This window comes from Bos grunniens, chromosome 1, assembly GCF_055505025.1.
Source record: "Bos grunniens cultivar Pamir isolate PY7600 chromosome 1, Bosgru_T2T1.0, whole genome shotgun sequence".
NCBI lineage: Eukaryota > Metazoa > Chordata > Mammalia > Artiodactyla > Bovidae > Bos > Bos grunniens.
Genome location: NC_141165.1, coordinates 82036241 through 82055778, shown reverse-complemented (window position 1 = coordinate 82055778; position 19538 = coordinate 82036241). Strand labels below are relative to the sequence as shown.

The window sequence follows — 19538 nt, the reverse complement described above, 5'->3', positions numbered from 1 at the left end:
ATAGCTGTAGGAGTCCGGGTAAACTTGTCAGGCGAGTTAGAGAGCTATCTGAGGGGTTTGGATTTAAACACTCCTAATTGCCCAGGAACTTTATTAATTGGAGCTGTAAGTTAACTCTTTGACAGAGAGAGCGAGATGGTGGTGGGGGACAGCCCCCAGTAAAGTCAGAGGTGAGAGCACAAAGCAATAAAGTAGGCAGACTCTGGTTTTTTTTTTTTTTTTTTGGGGGGGGGGGTAGATGCTCAAGAATATCCAGGGGGACTCCTGAGGCTCGATACCACCTTTGCGTATGCCGAGCCTCCTTCTTCATGACCTTTGTCACGAGTGGAATGCCTCACCAGCTCCCAGCAAGGGAGCAAGCCAGTTAATATGTTATTGAAGAGGTTTCTAAGAAAAAAGAATATTAATTGTGTAGGACTTCCCTGGTGGCTCAGACAGTAAAGCGTCTGTCTACAATGCAGGAGACCTGGGTTCAATCCCTGGGTTGGGAAGATCCCCTGGAGAAGGAAATGGCAACTCACTCCAGTACTCTTGCCTAGAAAATCCCATGGATGGAGGAGCCTGGTGTCCGTGGGGTCGTAAAGAGTCAGACATGACTTCACTTTCACTTTGAGATGGTTTGTGCTTGTTATTTTTGAGAAACAACAAGGATACCAGTGGCTGAAGTGCAATGAGCATTAATTCAGTGTACTTTCATCCCATGGATTATTGGAGCTAGAGCACTGAGAGAGAAACGGGGGTCTACAAAGAACCAGATGAAGATGAGTCATAATTGTGGTACCATTTAATTATATTAATCATACAGAATTATACAAGCTGTGGATTGCTATTGAATTGGAAAGCATGCATTTTAACATGCATTTAGTAAAGCTAGAAGGAGCAAAAAGTGGTTGTGGTTAAATCACATAACATTCTTTTCTTCTCAAAAAATGTATTCTAAGCAATTGTCACCTCGAAATGTAGAAACTTTTATGTTTTAAGTTATGAAGTCAGAGTCTTCTATATAAAAGAAATGATTTCAAGTAATTGTATGGGTCTTCAAATAGCTTGTACATAGGTTATATAATTTGATCTTTATAGCACCATGAGTCTGTAGTAAACATATCTTCAGTTTTTTGATAAAGGAGTTGACGTTCAAAGAGGTGAACTGATTTGCCAAAAAAACACATCATGGCCAGCACCCCAAAGTCCTCCCCTTGCTTCATCTCACTAATTACTCTCCGTGAACAAAGTTATGGCTGTCCTGAATTCAACAAGAGATTGATTTTGCCTGCTTCTGAGCTTTATATAATTGAAATAAATAGTATGTAGCTGGTTTATTTTTCTCCACATTATGTTGGTGAGAATCATCCATATTATTATAGTTGTAGCTTGCTTATTCTCATTGTTCTGTAGTATCTTATTGTCAGAATATATTACATACCCAGGCATTTGGGTTGTCTCCACCTGGGGGTTGTTATGAATAGTGCTACTATGACCATTCTTGTACATGTCTTTGGGGGCATAGTTAAAGATAGTAATAGACTGATTGATTGGTTAATAAATACATAGCTAGACAGGTTTCATTGGGGTATAAATCCAGAAATAGAATTGTCAATCATGGGATATACTTACATATATCAGTACTGCCAAGTAGCTTATCGGTGGTTTGACCAGTTTACTCAACCATCAGTTACATATGAGAGACCTAGTTGCACCACATCCTTTTCAACACTTGGCATTATCTGTTATTTCATTTTAGCTGTACTTGAATGTAACCCATGGTGGATTTTTCCAACTTGAGATAGAGTTGGCAATTAAAAGTTTTACAGCTTGATGATTTGATATGCATATACATTGTGAAATACTCGTCACATCAAACTAATTAGCATATCCATAGCTACCATCCCCCTTGGGAACGTATCCAAAGAGAATGAAATCAGGATCTTAAACATCTGCACTCTAAAATTTATTTCATTATTATAATAACCAAGATGAGAAAACAACTTAAGTACTGGTCAACAGATAATAGATAAAGAAAATGTGATGGATGGATGATAAACAGATAATAGATAGATAATAGGGTATACAGCATATATATGAAATTCAACTTTAAAAAGAAAGAAATCTGCCATTTGCTACAACTCGTCAGATATTGGGAAAAATGAAATAAATCAGATGCAGAAAGACAAATATGTGGAATTTAGATATTTGGAATCTAAAATAGTCAAAGTCATAGAAGCAGGGAGTAGAATGTTGGTAACCAGGGGGAGGGAAAAATGGGGAGATGTTGGTAAAAGGGTACAAAATTTTAGTTTATGCAAGGTGAATTAGTTCTGGAGACTAATGTACAAGAATGTGACTATAGTTAACTACATTATATTGTATATTTGGAATTTGCTAAAAGGGCAGGTATTAAGTATCTTCACCAAGTTTTTAAATATGAGAATTATTGCCCCTACTTTATAGATGATAAAACAAAGATATCAAAATTAAATAGCACAATCAAAATCATGCAACTAAAGAAAGAGTTAATACTGTTACTCAGTTCATCTTATCACATAATCTTTGTGGTTTCCTTAACATATTTTTATTATTTACTTCAACAAGAATAAATTGAGTGTTACATATGCTGGACTTCTGATAAGGACTGGGTCTTTGTGAGCAAAAGCTCTCAGTGTTTAGGATAGGAACAAGAAAAACCATTATGATGCAAGACAAAGTGCATTAAATATTACACTAAAAAAGGTAAAACAATGAGAAGCTAAGGAAAGGAAGAGCATTTCTCTTTATTTTACCAAATAGAGAATTAGAAAGGACAACTTGAACTGAGCACAGTTTGAGGGTTAGAAAGTGTGGACATGTTGAGGAATTAGTGTGTGATGAAAACACTGTTGGCAGTGGTAGTCAACCATGAAAGAAATACATTTTAGCCTTACAGCCATCAAATTCCCTAAATTTCTGTCTCCTTGTTCCTCATGATACATTTAAAGGAGAATACCATTCAAATGGAGGGGCAACAGGCACAGTTAGAGGCTGGCTAAGAGGGAAGGGTCTCATCTTGTGCAGTGGCAGAGCCTGAGACTCATAGAAAAAGCCAGATCCTGAGTAGGATATTAGTGATCTAAGTACAGAGAGAAGAACAGGAAGAAACACAGGAGAGGGATCAAGCTAGAGTATGAAACTATGAAGATGGGGATCAGAGAGAAGAATTCTGGAGAGAGTAGTTTAGAACTGGATGGATAGGCAGAGACTGAAAAGGATCCTGAGTGGTGGCCTTGATCTTAACTAGTGTTTCATTCTTCACTCATCATCTCGAATAAAATGGGTGGGTGTTCCAAGACAACGCTAGGGTGAATAGGCATTTGGAATGTGAAAAGAATTGGACATATAATGATTTATACAATGCTAGAATAAAAAAAGTTGTGCAAATGCTGCTAAAAAGGTGAGTGCTCAAAATTAATTTCAAAGCACTATTAAAGGTCATATTCATATTCTACTGAAATCAAGGTCAGTTTAAGCTAAACAACTTAAAGTTTTAGAAAGATTTTGAAGTAATAAATGTGACAAATAAACCTAGCATTTCACAGATTTACACAGATGATGTGCATATGGAGATGTTTTTGTTTCATCAACAACCCTTTATTCTATGAGCCTTGCTATGTACCTAGGTGGAACTGAACAATCAGGACTGTAGAAGTAAACAAATATTATTCATGAGATAAGCACAAGTAGTAGTTAGTTTTACAAAAGGAAAAAGAACCCTCTCTATACTAATTATTTACTCTGCTTCAATTATATTCAATTACATATTATCTATTGAGAAAGTCTAGGATTTTATCACCTTGGCTCAAAACCTGCCTGTCTCCATTACACATTAGATTTATTGTCATTCTGAACATAATTTTTATAACCTCAGAGCTTCTTCTGAATGTACATGACTGCCCAAGTCTTTGTTAAAAGCTTTCAGCTCAGTCGTGTCCAACTCTTTGTGACCCCATGGACTGCAGCACACCAGGCTTCCTTGTCCATCACCAATTCCCGGTGCTTACTGAAACTCATGTCCATCGAGTCGGTGATGCCATCCAACCATTTCACCCTCTGTCACCCCTTTCTCCTCCTGCCTTCAATCTTTTCCAGCATCAGGGTCTGTTCCAAACAGTCAGTTCTTCGCATCAGGTGGCCAAAGTAATGAAGGTTCAGCTTCAGCATTTGTCCTTCCAATGAATAGTCAGGACTGATTTCCTTTAGGATGGACTGGCTGGATCTCCTTGCAGTCCAAGGGACTCTCAAGAGTCATCTCCAACACCACAGTTCAAAACCATCAGTTCTTTGGTGCTCAGCTTTCTTTATAGTCCAACTCTCACATCCATACATGACTACTGGAAAAACCATAGCCTTGACTAGATGGACCTTTGTTGGCAAAGTAATGTCTCTGCTTTTTATATTTTTAATTTATTTATTTTAATTGGAGGTTAATTACTTTACAATATTGTATTGGTTTTGCCATACATCAACATGAATCCGCCACAGGTATACACGTGCTCCCCATCCTGAACCCCGCTCCCACCTCCCTCCCTGTACCATCCCTCTGGATCATCTCAGAAGTAAGCCAGAAAGAAAAACACCAATACAGTATACTATCGCATATATATGGAATTTAGAAAGATGGTAACTATAGCCCTGTATGCGAGACAGCAAAAGAGACACAGATGTATAGAACAGTCTTTTGGACTCTGGGGGAAAGGGAGAGGGTGGGATGATTTGGGAGAATGGCATTGAAACATGTATAATATCATATAAGAAAAGAATCGCCAGTCCAGGTTTGATGCAGGATACAGGATGTCTCTGCTTTTTAATATGCTGTCTAGGTTGGTCATAACTTTTCTTCCAAGGAGTAAGCGTCTTTTAATTTCATGGCTGCAGTCACCATCTGCAGTGATTTTGGAGCCCAAGAAAAGAAAGTCTGTCACTGTTTCATTGTTTCCCCGTCTATTTGCCATGAAGTGATGGGGCCGGATGCCATGATCTTAGTTTTCTGAATGTTGAGCTTTAAACCAACTTTTTCAGTCTCCTCTTTCACTTTAATCAAGAGGCTCTTTAGTTCTTCTTTACTTTCTGCCATAAGTGTGGTGTCATCTGCATATCTGAGGCTATTGATATTTCCCCTGGCAATCTTGATTCCAGCTTGTGATCATCCAGCCCAGTGTTTCTCATGATGTACTCTGCATATAAGTCAAATAAGCAGGGTGACAATATACAGGCTTGACGTACTCCTTTTCCTATTTGGAACCAGTCTGTTGTTCCATGTCCGGTTCTAACTGTTGCTTCCTGACCTGCATACAGATTTCTCAAGAGGTGGGTCAGGTGGTCTGGTATTCACATCTCTTGAAGAATTTTCCACAGTTTATTGTGATCCACACAGTCAAAGGCTTTGGTATTGTCAATAAAGCAGAAATATATGTTTTCCTGCAACTCTCTTTCTTTTTCGATGATCCAGTGGATGTTGGCAATTTGATCTCTGGTTCCTCTGCCTTTTCTAAATCCAGCTTGAACACCTGGAAGTTCATGATTCATGTACTGTTGAAGCCTAGCTGGAGAATTTTGAGTATTACTTTGCTAGCATGTGAGATGGGTACAGTTGTGCAGTAGTTTGAGCATTCTTTGGCATTGTCTTTCTTTGGGATTGGAATGAAAACTGAAGCTAAAGTTAAAAGCTTTCAATGATTTTAAAAAATATATGTACGTGTTATTTGTTTTAGTTATAGTGGGAACAATCTGTGTAGGATAAAGCTTAATTTATGCTATAAGGTCCTGGATGCTGGAACAAATATAATCATCTATGAAAAAAACAGGGCTTCCCAGGTGACTCAGATGGTAAAGAACATGCCTGCAATGCAGGAGACCCCTGTTCGATTCCTGGGTTGGGAAGATGCATGGGAGAAGGGATATACTTACCCACTTCAGTATTTTGGGGGCTTCTCTGTTGGCTCAGATGTTAAAGAATTCATCTGCAATACGGGAGACCTGCGTTTGATCTCTGAGTCAGGAAGATGCCCTGGAGAAGAGAATGGCTACCATCTCCAGCATTCTTGCCTGGAGAATTCCATGGACAGAGGAGGCTGGCAGGCTGCAGTGCATGGGGTTTTCAAGAGTCTGACATGACTGAGCGACTAAGTGCATACACACACGTGACAAAACATAGAACTAAATGTTTAGTTACATGATTGATTCTATTTTTCTTGCCATAAGAAAAAATTTTAAGAATAATAGTGCATTGTAGTTTTTTTTTTTTTAATTCTGTAAGTGCATTACATCATGCTTTCAGAGCCATCATCTTATTTTCCTTAAAATAACTTACAATTGAAAATATGAAATTCAAAGAAGTTTAACCACCTAAAGTCCCACATCTAATATGTATGTGTCTGGAAGCAAAACCCCAATTTTCCTATTCAAGTATAAGACTCTTGATTTCTCATTACACTAATAGTGTGGTAATCACAAGGATGTAAATTCTTTGATGCCCAACTTTATATTGAAATGAAAATTGTGAGCATATTGTAAAGGTTGCACTTAGAATGACTGCCCAAGTTGGCTCAGTGTTCTTAAGGCTTTCCTCTCCGTTTCTAGGAGATTGGCTCTGCCCCCACAGAATTGCCTGCATGAAGCTTTTTCCGTTTTTTTCCCTCCTGAAATGTTCCCCGGCCCTGCCACCAGCCAGATATTATCACTGCCTCATTTTTGAATTTTGACTCTGAATCGCCCCTTTAAAATTTTAAATGGGATACTCTACTTGACTTTTTACATCTGATTATGACCTGGAGTGCTCTATCTGGGATCTCCATTTGCCAACTCAGAATTTTAAGGCTCAGTCTGTGCCACAGGCCTAATTACTGGCTCATGCCCCAGTATTTTAGTCCCTGCCCAATTGGACTTCTGCTTTTCTAGGAGCTGACTTTAAATAGTTGTGAAACTAAACGGAAACCTTGAAGTTCACTATTTATTAAATAAGAGTATGTATGAAAGACAACATGGTAACTATACCAGGTGGGCATGGGTTTAATGATGGCTTGCCTCCAATCAACAGCTTGGTACCTAACGCAGGCTTGGCAAAATAGGAAGGAAGCATTGTGTGGCACTGGAAAAAAGTACTGAACTGGTAGCCAGAGTCCAGGTTCTATCCCAGGGTCTGGATCTGTTGCTAATATCCTACAACTCATAAAACAATTTTTTCACCATCATGGGCTGCCATTACTTTGTTAAATAAATGCAGAAAATTGAACTATCCCTAAGCAGCTTTCTATCTATCTCCAAATTTTCATATTTCTGTGAATTAAATAGGTATTACATGTATGCTAAGATGTATTTACACACAATTCCTTGCCCCCTATATTTCTCCTAATTTCTGTTATAAGGTCTGAGATCTTATATGTAGAACTTATTTATTGAGTTTTGAAGAGTTCCTTAGCATCTAGGGTTCATTAGTATTGAACAAAAGCTTTGGGGTTATTTGGATTTGTTTTTAAAAAATAGAGCTAGTAAAATCTGTAGTGAATATTTAGCTTTTTCTAACTCTTTATAACCTAGTACTAGAAGGAAGCCAGGGCTTTTAATTTATCTTATAAATTTAATTTGAATCACTTTGACTCCCATATTTGACAATTGTTAAACTGTGTCCTAATAATACTGAGACAGAGTCATAAGAGAGCCCATTGGCCAGAGCACAGGACTATAATTTAGGATATTTTGTGTTGCCAGACAAGGAATATACTATAGTTTCATTTTCCCCCCTCACTTTCTCTAGTCACTTCATTGCTCTGATTCTTTCTTTTTTATTTATGATTCTTTCATTTTTATTTTTTCTTTTTTAATTATTTATAATTCACCTACCCTAAAATGCATGTTTTTACACTATATTCTTCAATTCTTTTCCACAAAATTGTGCAGTCTAATCCCAGTATACTTTTTGTCTCTCCAAGAAAGCTGTCATTTCCCATTTACCCATCTCCTCAGCTTTTGGCAGCCATAATCCATGTTTTGTCTCTGTGTTTGCCTGTTCTGCATGTTTCATACACATTGGATCATACAACATGTGACCTATTGAGTCTGGCTTAATGTTTTTGAGATTCATCTGTATTGTCACATGAGTCAGTACCCCATCCTTTTTAAAGGCCAAATAATATTTCATTGTATGGATATATCACATTTGTTTATCTGTTTATCCATTAATAGATGTTTGAATTGTTTCCACATTATGAATCATGCTCCTATGAATATATGTATACAAGTTCACATATGGACATATATTCATTTCTCACAGGTACATACCTAGAAGTAGAATTACTAGATCACATGGTAACTGGATGTTTAACCTTGTGTGGAACTACCAAACTCTTTCCCAGAGCTGCTGCATTATTTACATTTTTACCAGCAAGGGAGGGATAAGGAATGTAGTTCTTCTAAATCCTCACCAGTACTTTTCATTATGCATCTCTTTTGATATAGCCATCTTAGCAGATATGAAATGGCACCACATAGTCAATTGTTTTTCTGATTCATAAGCCACCAAGTTTACTTACAATACAGTATTCTGTGACATCATATTTTTATTATCAATATAATAATTTTTATTGAAATATTATTGTTATTTTAATGCATAAAACCACCTTTCCATTTCCTTTCTCATATTTTTTAGTCTCATTTTTTGGGCCTATAATTTTTCAACCATTTAAAATGAACGGAGTCCATTCAATGGTTTCTTTATCACTAAAGACCTTCATCTGTCCACGTAGATGCATCACTGTAGCTCTTTGCAAATGAATCTACAGGATTAGTCTGGAAGAATCACCTCCAAGGACATGGTTTTAACAGCTTTAGTCCTACATATTCCTCAGTAACTTAACCCCATATGGAACTGCATTAAATCACTGCCGTCTTTGATTGAAAGAGTTACAAGGAAGAGATTCCTCTAGCACTTAGTGAAGAAAAACAGTGACTGTGGTGAATATGTCATGTAGAGTTCTTGTTTACTTGAAGGACTGTTTACTTGTTTACTACTGAAAAAGATGCAGTCACATTTGCTTTTCTTCTGTTTCTCTTTGAAGGGGAGAAATGTCTTCTTTCCATGAAATGCGTGTTGTTCAGTTGGCTTGTTCGAATTTGATTTTATTGTATTGATTGTAAAATCTCATTGTAAGCCCCTAAACAAGACTCAGGTAGAAAAGGTGAACTTGAGAGTCAGAAAAGGTGAACTTGATATTATGAAGCAATAAATACAAGTTCTGGCATGGATGCAGTTATTTTGTTGTTGTTGAACTTTATATTAATCATATAACCTTTTGATGGTCACTAATCAAGTGATAGAGATGAGGTAGAGGACTACTAAGGTTCCTTGTTGAACTAAGTTGCTCATTCTATGTTTCATTAGATATCAAACAATATAATAGTAATATTTTCCTGGATATATTTACCTGAAATCTTGATTAGTAAGTAAAAAAATGTTTCAAAGAAGTTAATCGGAAAGTTACTGACATTAAGAAAACAGCTAGTATACTAGTGACTTTATGTTACAAGCTTTGGCTGTTTAACAGATTTATGAATATATAGGGTTCTCCCTTTAAAATCATCTGCTCAAGCCTGCATGTGCTGTGGTTGTGTTATATTTTGATTTCCAGTGTTACATTTTATATGCTAATGGCCACAAAAATGCATAATAACCATTCTCTTAAATTTATAAACATTGTACTGAGGTCTAATTTTGGACTTGAGCACAATCTTGAATGATATTAGTTTAGCCCAAGGAATGATTCAGGCTTGGGCAATTGTGTTCTGTGGAGTAAAAAGGTTTTTTAGAAAGGAAATCTTGTTTCTTGATTTTGTATGATAAATCTTTATAACCAAATGCTAACAGAAATTACATGCAATTATTTCTCATTTTTTTCTGAACAGAGGGCCTATATTTCAGGCTTATTGTTGATATATTATTAAAAACTTTCTCTCTTTTGTATCTTCTTTTTTATCTTTCTGCAGGATGTTTTCACTCCAGAATGCAAATTTAAGGAATCTGTGTTTGAAAACTACTATGTGATCTATTCTTCCACACTGTACCGTCAGCAAGAATCAGGCCGAGCTTGGTTTTTGGGACTCAATAAGGAAGGTCAGATTATGAAGGGGAACAGAGTGAAGAAAACCAAGCCCTCATCACATTTTGTACCAAAACCTATTGAAGGTATGAGCCGAGCTTCTTTTCTTTAGATCCAGATCTGTGTGTTGATGCCAGTTCTGCTCTTTGTCCTTTCACTCAGGGGAGATTGTTTTTAATGCAGCAGATCAGAACAAAGACTCAGGAAATACAATAGTACTACTTCCTATCAAAAAAAAATCTATTACAAATACTTGGCACTTAGAGAAAAACTACTTGAATACAGAGGCTAGAATTTCTTGAAAGTAGAAAAATAGTAGCAGTGACCATTTGGAATATAATTTCTTTCTTTAATGAACTCAGTGATTTAATTTCTCAGGCTACACTCTTGAAAAACCAATAATACTATTATAGTGCTTTAAAGTTTTATCAAGGCTTTTAGAAATATATTTGTATCCTAATTGCTACATTATTATGAACAAACTTCACGATCTGATGTATTCAGTTTTCTTTGTATTTTTTCAAGAAAGAAAATATCTGTTTACTGTGATAATAAATATTATAGTTTTTAAATTTTATCTTTCCCCACTGAGCCTATGCCTTCCTCTCCCTTGATCATATAATATGGTGCCCATTTATTTCAGTTGATGAGTGAACTAAGTAATTTAATGCTGAGGAAACCCGTTTTTGGCAACTCATTCCCTAAGAAGGACAAACACATACCATTGGGGTAACAGCACATGTACTATATTCAGTCAAGCTTTTTAATACAGACTGAAAAAGCAGCAGTAGTCTAGATATTTACCAACACACACTCTTCTCTAGAAGTCACATTATAATCACTTAAAACATCAGTTCATTTCCCTTGTCTGAAGAAATGAGAAAATTGCTATTTTGTGATTTATTTGCAAAGAGCAAATAGTGCATTGCTATTCTGTGATTTAGCCAGGCTCGCTGTCCCATATCTAGAAGGGACAGTGTAGGGACACAGTGCCTTCTGTAGATCCCAAAGGACTGTAACTGTCAGCAAACACTTGGTAAATCAATACTGTGTTCAAAGCACTGGGGGGAAATGTGACATTCAAAGCTTCTAGACCCTCTCAAACCTCCCATCACACACTGTGCTTTTAACCACACAAAACAGAACTTTCTTCTGTTCTACATTTTTTTTCTGTTTGTAATATGTTTTTACTATTTTGGGCTTTATGTAGTTATTTTGCCTTTCTCTCTCACAAAATTCTATTCATGTGCCTGGGAAATGCCTGTCAGACCTTGTAAAAAATTAATTCAAGGAGTCAGTACTTCTATGGAGGGCCTCCCTGACTTCCTTCAAGTAGAATTGAACACTCTGTTACCTTATTATTGTATCTTGTTCTCTCTGCTAGAAATTATCACATTGTATTAAATCTGTCTCTGTCTCTTCTTATCCATGATTAGATTACTTTGTTTACGTTTTATTTCTTTTTCTTTATTAGAGTATAATTGCCTTACAATGTTGTGTTCCTTTTTGCTGTACAAGGAAGTGAATTAGTTCCCTCTTGCAACTCCCTTCTATACCCACCCACCATCTCACCCTTCCAGATCATCACAGAACATGGAGTTGAGCTCCCTTTGCTATATAGCAGCTTCCTGCTAGCTCTCTATTTTACACATGGTAGTGTATATATGTCAATCCTAATTTCCCAGTTTGTCCCTTCCCCTTTTCTTCCTGTGTCCACACATCCGTTCTCTACATCTGCATCTCTATTCCTGAAAATGGGTTCATCTGAACCATTGTTCTAGATTCCACGTATATACATTAATATACAATATTTGTTTTTCTCTTTCTGACTTCACTCTGTATGACAAACTCTAGGTCCATCTACATCTCTACAAATGACCCAATTTTGTTCCTTTTATATGGATGAGTAATATTCCATTGCATATATGTACCACATCTTTATCCATTCATCTGTTGTTGGGCCTTTAGATTGTTTCCATGTTTTGACTATTGTAAATAGTGACATAGTGAACAATGGGGTACATGCATCATTTTGAATTGTGGTTTTCCTAGGGTATATGCCCCGTAGTGGGATTGCTGGATCATATGGCTTACTCCTGGGAAGGAAAGCTATGACAAATCTAGACAGCATATTAAAAAACAGAGACATCACTTTGCTGACAAAGGTCCATATAGTCAAAGTTACGGTTTTTCCAGTAGTCATGTATGGATGTGAGAGTTGGATCATAAACAAGGCTAAGCAGACAAGAACTGATGCTTTCAAGCTGTGGTGTTGGAGAAGACTCTTGAGAGTTTCTTGGAGATCAAACCAGCCAATCCTAAAGGAATCAACCCTGAATATTCATTGGAAGGACTGATGCTAAAGCTGAAGCTCCTGTCCTTTGGCCCCCTGATGGGAAGAGCTGGTTCACTGGAGAAGACCCTGACGCTGGGAAAGACTGAAGGCAAAAGCAGAAGAGGGCAGCAGAGCATGAGATGGTTAAGTAGTATCACTGACTCAATGGAAATGAATCTAAGCAAACTCCAGGAGATAGTAAGGATAGGGAAGCCTGATGTGCTGCAGTCTATGGGGTTGCAGAGTCAGACATGACTTAGTGACTGAACAACAATAATAATGGCCGTTCTATTTTTAGCTTTTTAAGGAACCTCTATACTGTTTTCCACAATTGCTATACAGATGTTTTATTTTTCTCATATATCCTTGTATCTTGTACAATATCTGATGTATTGTAGAGAGATATTCAATAATTACTGTCAATTGGATAAGTGAACAAGTAAATGAACAGATGAATGCATAGATAAATACAGAGACAAGGAAGAACTATATGCTCCAGAAAACTTTTTCATATTTTTGGAGGTACTAAGTATTGTTACTAATGACAGTAATTTAATATAAAAATGATATATTACATGTTGCCAGAAATGATATTGAGATTTATAGAAAGAGCCAGCACTTCCAGCAAAGGGAAGACATTGGAAAGTTGTTATTTTAACACATCTTCAAGGCTAAGACAGGTTCAGAACATTTGAGACAGGAGGTAGGGATTAGGCAGACAAAACCACTCCAGGTGCAGGATGAGTAAACTATTAAAACTATTGAACCGTTTTTATTTGTACATTTAAGTTGATTTTTTGTTGTAATAAAAGTAGTGCATGCTCATTAACAATTTTGGAAAATTCATGAAAGCATAAAAGTAAAAAAGTCCATGTGTTTTATTTATTCCTTTTATAAATAATGCATTTCATACCCCGCCCTCCCCCCAAATTAAATACCTGTAACCAACCCTCCTAATCATGACTTCTGTCTGCACTGTAGCTAGAGAAGCCTTTTCTTGGGTATGAATGACCATGTACAAATTTATAACAGGAATGTATACTATTACCATGTTCTGAGTTTGAGAGCTGCCTTAATTCTTCACATTTGCTGCATTTCAGTACAAATGTGGAAAAGACAACCAAGCATTCCTTCTTGTAAATGTTAGAATTAGATTCAGTTGTGTACAACACAAAACCCATGTTCAGAGCAGCTTAATTAAACAAAGTGTTATTGTCTCACAAGCCAAATATACAAACCTGCTGTCCAGGACTGGTTCTATGGCTCTGCAATTGTTAGGGACCAGCCCCTTTCCCTTCACAGCTTCACCTTCCATCCTGTGTTTAGAAGATAGGCAGTGTTAATAAGGGGTTGCAAGAGCATCTATTCAGACAGATGGATGGACTTGATATTTAAACCCATTACCATGTACATTGCACATCAACCTGTACTTACCCTCCCCTGGAATTTTAGACAACAGCACAGGCTTCACCATTCCTAGTTTTGCCCTTTCAAAGCATTGTTCACACCACAGATAAGTAGCTTCCCTAGATTTAAATTGTCTGATGGTGACCTCCCCCTTTAGCTTCAAATATAGAAGCCAAATACTTTCTGACAAAGAATTAGAGACAATCTCCTCCTTTTCTCCTCCCTCCTCCTTCAAAGAGCTCATTGCTCAGCTCCTGCAGGTGGTTGGATATTCAGAATCGAATTTCTTCCTCCTGAAAAGAATGTGAGTGCTTTCCAAGAGTTAAGGTTCAAGAACTTAATCCTTGACTGAGAAATATATTTCTTTTTTTTTTTTTTGAGAAATATATTTCTAAAGTGAAATTAGTAAATATCAGTTGAAAGCCACTGCTACAGAAATAATAAATTTGAACTAAAAGAACATTTACCATTTTCTACCAATTTATTTTCCAGTGGGGAGATAAGACTAACACAGCTTGTACATACCTTTACTCACACACCTTTAGAACAGTTACAGTTATCCATTCTGCCTGTTAGAACTGTTGCTTTAAACTAATAGAATCTGGATAAAGTTCCAGCAGTATAATGTAGATCATATTTTCCCAAGCATTAGTATCAGAACCACCTGGAGTGGTTTTAAAAGCTACCAATTCTTAGGCCAAATCTCCCAAGTATTCAGATTTTATACTCTAAGTAATTTTGATAGCAACTAGGTTTGAGATTTGGTGTTCTAAACTGACCTTGGTGTTTCTATGCTCACTTTGATCCTATCTGGCCATAGGAAATATTTAAATATATTCAAATTATTATGATCTATATATTTTAAAAGTCGAATCTAATATGGCATCTGGTCCCATCACTTCATGGCAAATGGGAGAGAAAGTGGAAGCAGTGACAGATTTTATTTTCTTAGGCACCAAAATAACTGCAGATAGTGACTGCAGCCATGAAGTTAAAAGATGTTTGCTCCTTGAAAGGAAGGCTATGACAAAACTAGACAGCTTATTAAAAAGCAGACACATCACTTTGCCAACAAAGGTCTGTATAGTCAAAGCTATGGTTTTTCCAGTAGTCATGTATGGATGTAAGAGTTTGACTGTAAAGAAGACTGAGTGCCAAAGAATTGATGTTTTCAAATTGTAGTGCTAGAGAAGACTCTTGAGAGTCCTTTAGACTGCAAGGAGATCAAACCAGTAAATCTTAAGGGAAATCAACCCTGAATATTCATTGGAATGACTGATACTGAAGCTGAAGCTCCAATACTTTGGGCACCTGATGCAAAGAGCCAACTCATTGGAAGAGACCCTGATGCTGGGAAAGACTGAAGGAAAAAGGAGAAAGGGGTGGCAGAAGATGAGATGGTTGGATGGCATCACCAACCCAATTTGAGTAAATTATTTGAGATAGTGGAATCTCAAAGAGTTGGACACAACTTAGAAACTAAACAACAACAACAAATCTAATATAGAGTAAATTCTCATTCTGACACCTTGGAATTAAATGTATTAAACATTTTACATGTTTAGCTTTCCTACTGCTATTAGGATGGTTGTACATTAGTGCTAGGTTAAATTACTAAGTGGACTTAATAGAGGTAATACCGAATATTATACCAAATTGATCACTAAGAAATTAACTTGATAGTAATCAATTAGACTTCAGGCTATACTACAAAGCTACAGTCATCAAGACAGTATGGTACTGGCACAAAGACAGAAATATAGATCAATGGAACAAAATAAACCACAGAGATAAATCCACACATCTATGGACACCTTATCTTTTACAAAGGAGGCAAGAATATACAATGGAGAAAAGACAATCTCTTTAACAAGTGGTCAACCACGTGTAAAAGAATTAAACTGGAACACTTTCTAACGCCATACATAAAAATAAACTCAAAATGGTTTAAAGATCTAAACGTAAGACCAGAAACCATAAAACTCCTAGAGGAAAACATAGGCAAAACACCCTCCGACATAAACCACAGCAGGATCCCCTATGACCCACCTCCCAGAGTAATGGAAATAAATGCAAAAATAAACAAATGGGACCTAATTAAACTTAAAAGCTTTTGCACAACGAAGGAAACTATAAGCAAGGTAAAAAGACAGCCTTCAGAATGGGAGAAAATAATAGCAAAAGAAGCAACTGACAAAGAATTAATCTCAAAAATGTACAAGCAACTCCTGCAGCTCAATTCCAGAAAAGTAAATGACCTAATCAAAAAATGGGCCAGAGAACTAAACAGACAGTTCTCCAAAGAAGACATACAGAGGGCTAACAAACACATGAAAAGATGCTCAGCATCACTCATTATCAGAGAAATGCAAATCAAAACCACAGTGAGGTACCATCTCACACCGATCAGAATGGCTGCTATCCAAAAGTCTACAAACAATAAATGCTGGAGAGGGTGTGGAGAAAAGGGAACCCTCTTATACTGTTGGTGGGAATGCAAACTGGTATGGCCACTATGAGAACTGTGTGGAGATTCCTTTAAAAATTTGGAAATAGAACTGCTATATGACCCAGCAATCCCACTGCTGGGCATGTACACTGAGGGAACCAGAATTGAAAAATACACATGTACCCCAATGTTCATCGCAGCACTGTTTATAATAGCCAGGACATGGAAACAACCTAGATGTCCATCAGCAGATGAATGGATAAGAAAGCTGTAGTACATATACATAATGGAATATTACTCAGCCATTAAAAAGAATACATTTGAATCAGTTCTAATGAGGTGGATGAAACTGGAGCCTATTATATACAGTGAAGTAAGCCAGAAAGAAAAACACCAATACAGTATACTAATGCATACATAAGGAATTTAGAAAGATGGTAACAATAACCCTGTATGTGAGACAGCAAAAGAGACACAGATGTATAGAACAGTCTTTTGGACTCTGTGGGAGAAGGCGAGGGTGGGATGATTTGAGAGAATAGCATTGAAACATGTATTTATCATATGTGAAACAGATTGCCAGTCCAGGTTTGATGCATGAGACAGAGTGCTCAGGGCCAGAGCACTGGAATGACCCAGAGGGATGGGATGGGGAGGGAGGTGGGAGGGGGATGGGGGACACATGTACACTCATGGCTGATTCATGTCAATGTATGGAAAAACCACTACAATATTGTAAAGTAATTAGCCTTCAATAAAATAAATAAATGTAAAAGAAAAGATTGAAATATTAGAAGAAAATAGACTCTGCCACTAATAAATCCAGATAAATGTCTTAAAAAAGCTCTTACCACTGATTTACTAAGTAATTTTGAGAAAACAATTTATTACTTCAAAGTAAGTTATCTCTGGAAATGTGGTTGATTATAAATTCCATCTATTTCACTGAAATAGTATGAAGATTAGACACTGTAAGAAGGTTAGATTTCTCAAATCTGTCAGATCAATGCAAAGTGCCTTTTCCATTTTCCCTTGGAAATTGGACATTGTGTTACTGTGTTAGGTACTGGAGAAAGGCTGTCAGGCATGGTATTGAATAAAGTATTAGAGACAATGAAAATTGAATTTGGAGGGAAAATAATCTATTCAAAAACTATGTACTAAGACACCAAAGAAGTGAATAAATCAGGAGTCATGACTTTGTAAAGCTACTATCGAGAAGATAACTAATGGCAAATTATTTGATGTTTTTATTTCAGTTAACTTGAAAGAAAACTAGATGGCTTGTTTTTTCCAAAATCATCTTTTGGACCCAACAATACTAAAAGACAAAAAACAGATGTAGTAAAAATGTACCTTTTATGCTCCTGATTGTTTCCATTACAGAAAATATAATAGCAGCCTTTCTCTCTCTCTCTCTCTCTCTCCATCTTTTGAGTGTGGGATCTCTGCCAGCCTGTGACAACTTATTCCCCCTAACCAGTGTAACTCATTCAAAGCAGCTTTTTTTCTGGTTTTGAATTTGATCTTCAATAAAGCCCTCCTACTCTCTGTGACACATTCTTCTTCCATCTCTCTCTCTCATGCACACAAATACTGCTTCTGATGTCTTTCTAAATGAAGGTACAGATCTTTTTGTTCATGATGTCTCCTAACTCTTTATAATAAATATTTACAGCACACTGGGTGCATCCCTTTGGCAATGCATTGCTTCTGAACCAGCACTTAAAGTTCTTCTACAGTTCCAAAGGGATTCTATGTGACATTAATTAAGGTGTGAAATTGCTTCCTGTTAATTGCCCACACTCTTCCATGATCTGCTATTAAGACAATTAAGTTTCTTTAATGGTACATTAACTAACAGAGCAATCTAACCTTTCCACTTCTTGGAAATTACAGAGCGCCAAGGAAAATTTGATTAAATTGGTAGTAATAAAAAGATTAGCCATATTTCATTCCTCTTTGATGGAAACTGATATAACATGGGGGTTCTTTATCAAGTGTCATTTATGAGTTTTATTAGAAACTGGAATTATCTTGCCTCCATTTGGAAAACAGAATCCATCAGCAACAATTACAGTTGCCTTCCTCTCAAGTTTCTCAACTCTTCAGTCCAAAGAAATACTATCAAGGATTTACACCTAGTTCTTCCATAATTATCAAAACTTTCAACTTTTTAATGATTTATAAGAATCCAGTATTAATATAAAAGTAATAATCAGTAGCAGTTGTGCTATATACTGTGTACAAATTTACTATTTGCTAAGTACAAATTTTAAAACATTTGAAAGATTTTTTGTTATTTTCAACATTCCTCCTAACAGAAGTATCATTTGCTAGTCAGTGACACTTTGGGAGGAAACATTAAGATTAAGAATATTATCCCAATTTTAAACACAAGGAAACTGAGTTTAAGAGCGATTACATAGCTCACCCAGGTCCATATAGCTGTTGCTGCTGCTGCTAAGTCACTTCAGTCATGTCCAACTCTGTGCAACCCCATAGATGGCAGCCCACCAGGCTCCCCCGTCCTTGGGATTCTCCAGGCAAGAACACTGGAGTGGGTTGCCATTTCCTTCTCCAGTGCATAAAAGTGAAAGTGAAGTCACTCAGTTGTGAAAGACCCTTAGCGACCCCATGGACTGCAGCCTACCTGGTTCTTCCGTCCATGGGAGTTTCCAGGCAAGAGTACTGGAGTGGGGTGCTGTTTCCTTCTCCGGGTCCATATAACTAGAAAGAGGCAAAACTGAGCCACCAGGGAAGTCAAGATTAGAGTTGTTATCTCTACCAAATACTGGTAGAGCAGCCAGCAAGCTGTTGAATGAGGACTGACCATACATTCAATAGTGACTTGACAGGATTGATTTCAGAGGAGCTGTGGGAATGTCTAATTGGAGTTGATAGAAGTTATAACAAGAGTTAAAGGAAAGAAGAAAGTAATATTAAATGACTCTTCTGAGGAGTCTTGTTATAAAAGGAAAATAGAGAAATGGAGTACAAGGTGGAGAGAAACATGGTGGCTATGTGTTGGGGTTTGTTTGTTTAAAGCTGTTTAGCATATTTATAGACTGATGGGGGAGAAGGGGAAATTGGTCTTATAGGAGAGAGGGTCACTGAGTAACACTGACCAGAGGGGATGGGATCAAGTACACAAGTGGCAAAGTTAGGACTGGATTTAAATAGAAACAGGAAGAGTTCAAGCACTTTTAACAAGCAGGAAGCCAGG

The 19538-nt window shown here is 36.9% G+C and overlaps 1 protein-coding gene across 7 annotated transcripts in view; it reads left to right on the top strand.

The window, feature by feature from the left end:
- The window catches only part of FGF12 (fibroblast growth factor 12), a 618054-nt gene that overhangs the window by 581706 nt on the left and 16810 nt on the right, over window positions 1-19538 (top strand). For all 7 annotated transcript variants that reach the window (XM_086319645.1, XM_086319636.1, XM_086319676.1 and 4 more), the window contains one exon: window positions 10009-10207. In XM_086319645.1, coding sequence (XP_086175771.1) covers window positions 10009-10207 — 199 coding nt within the window. The remainder of the gene's footprint in view (window positions 1-10008; window positions 10208-19538) is intronic.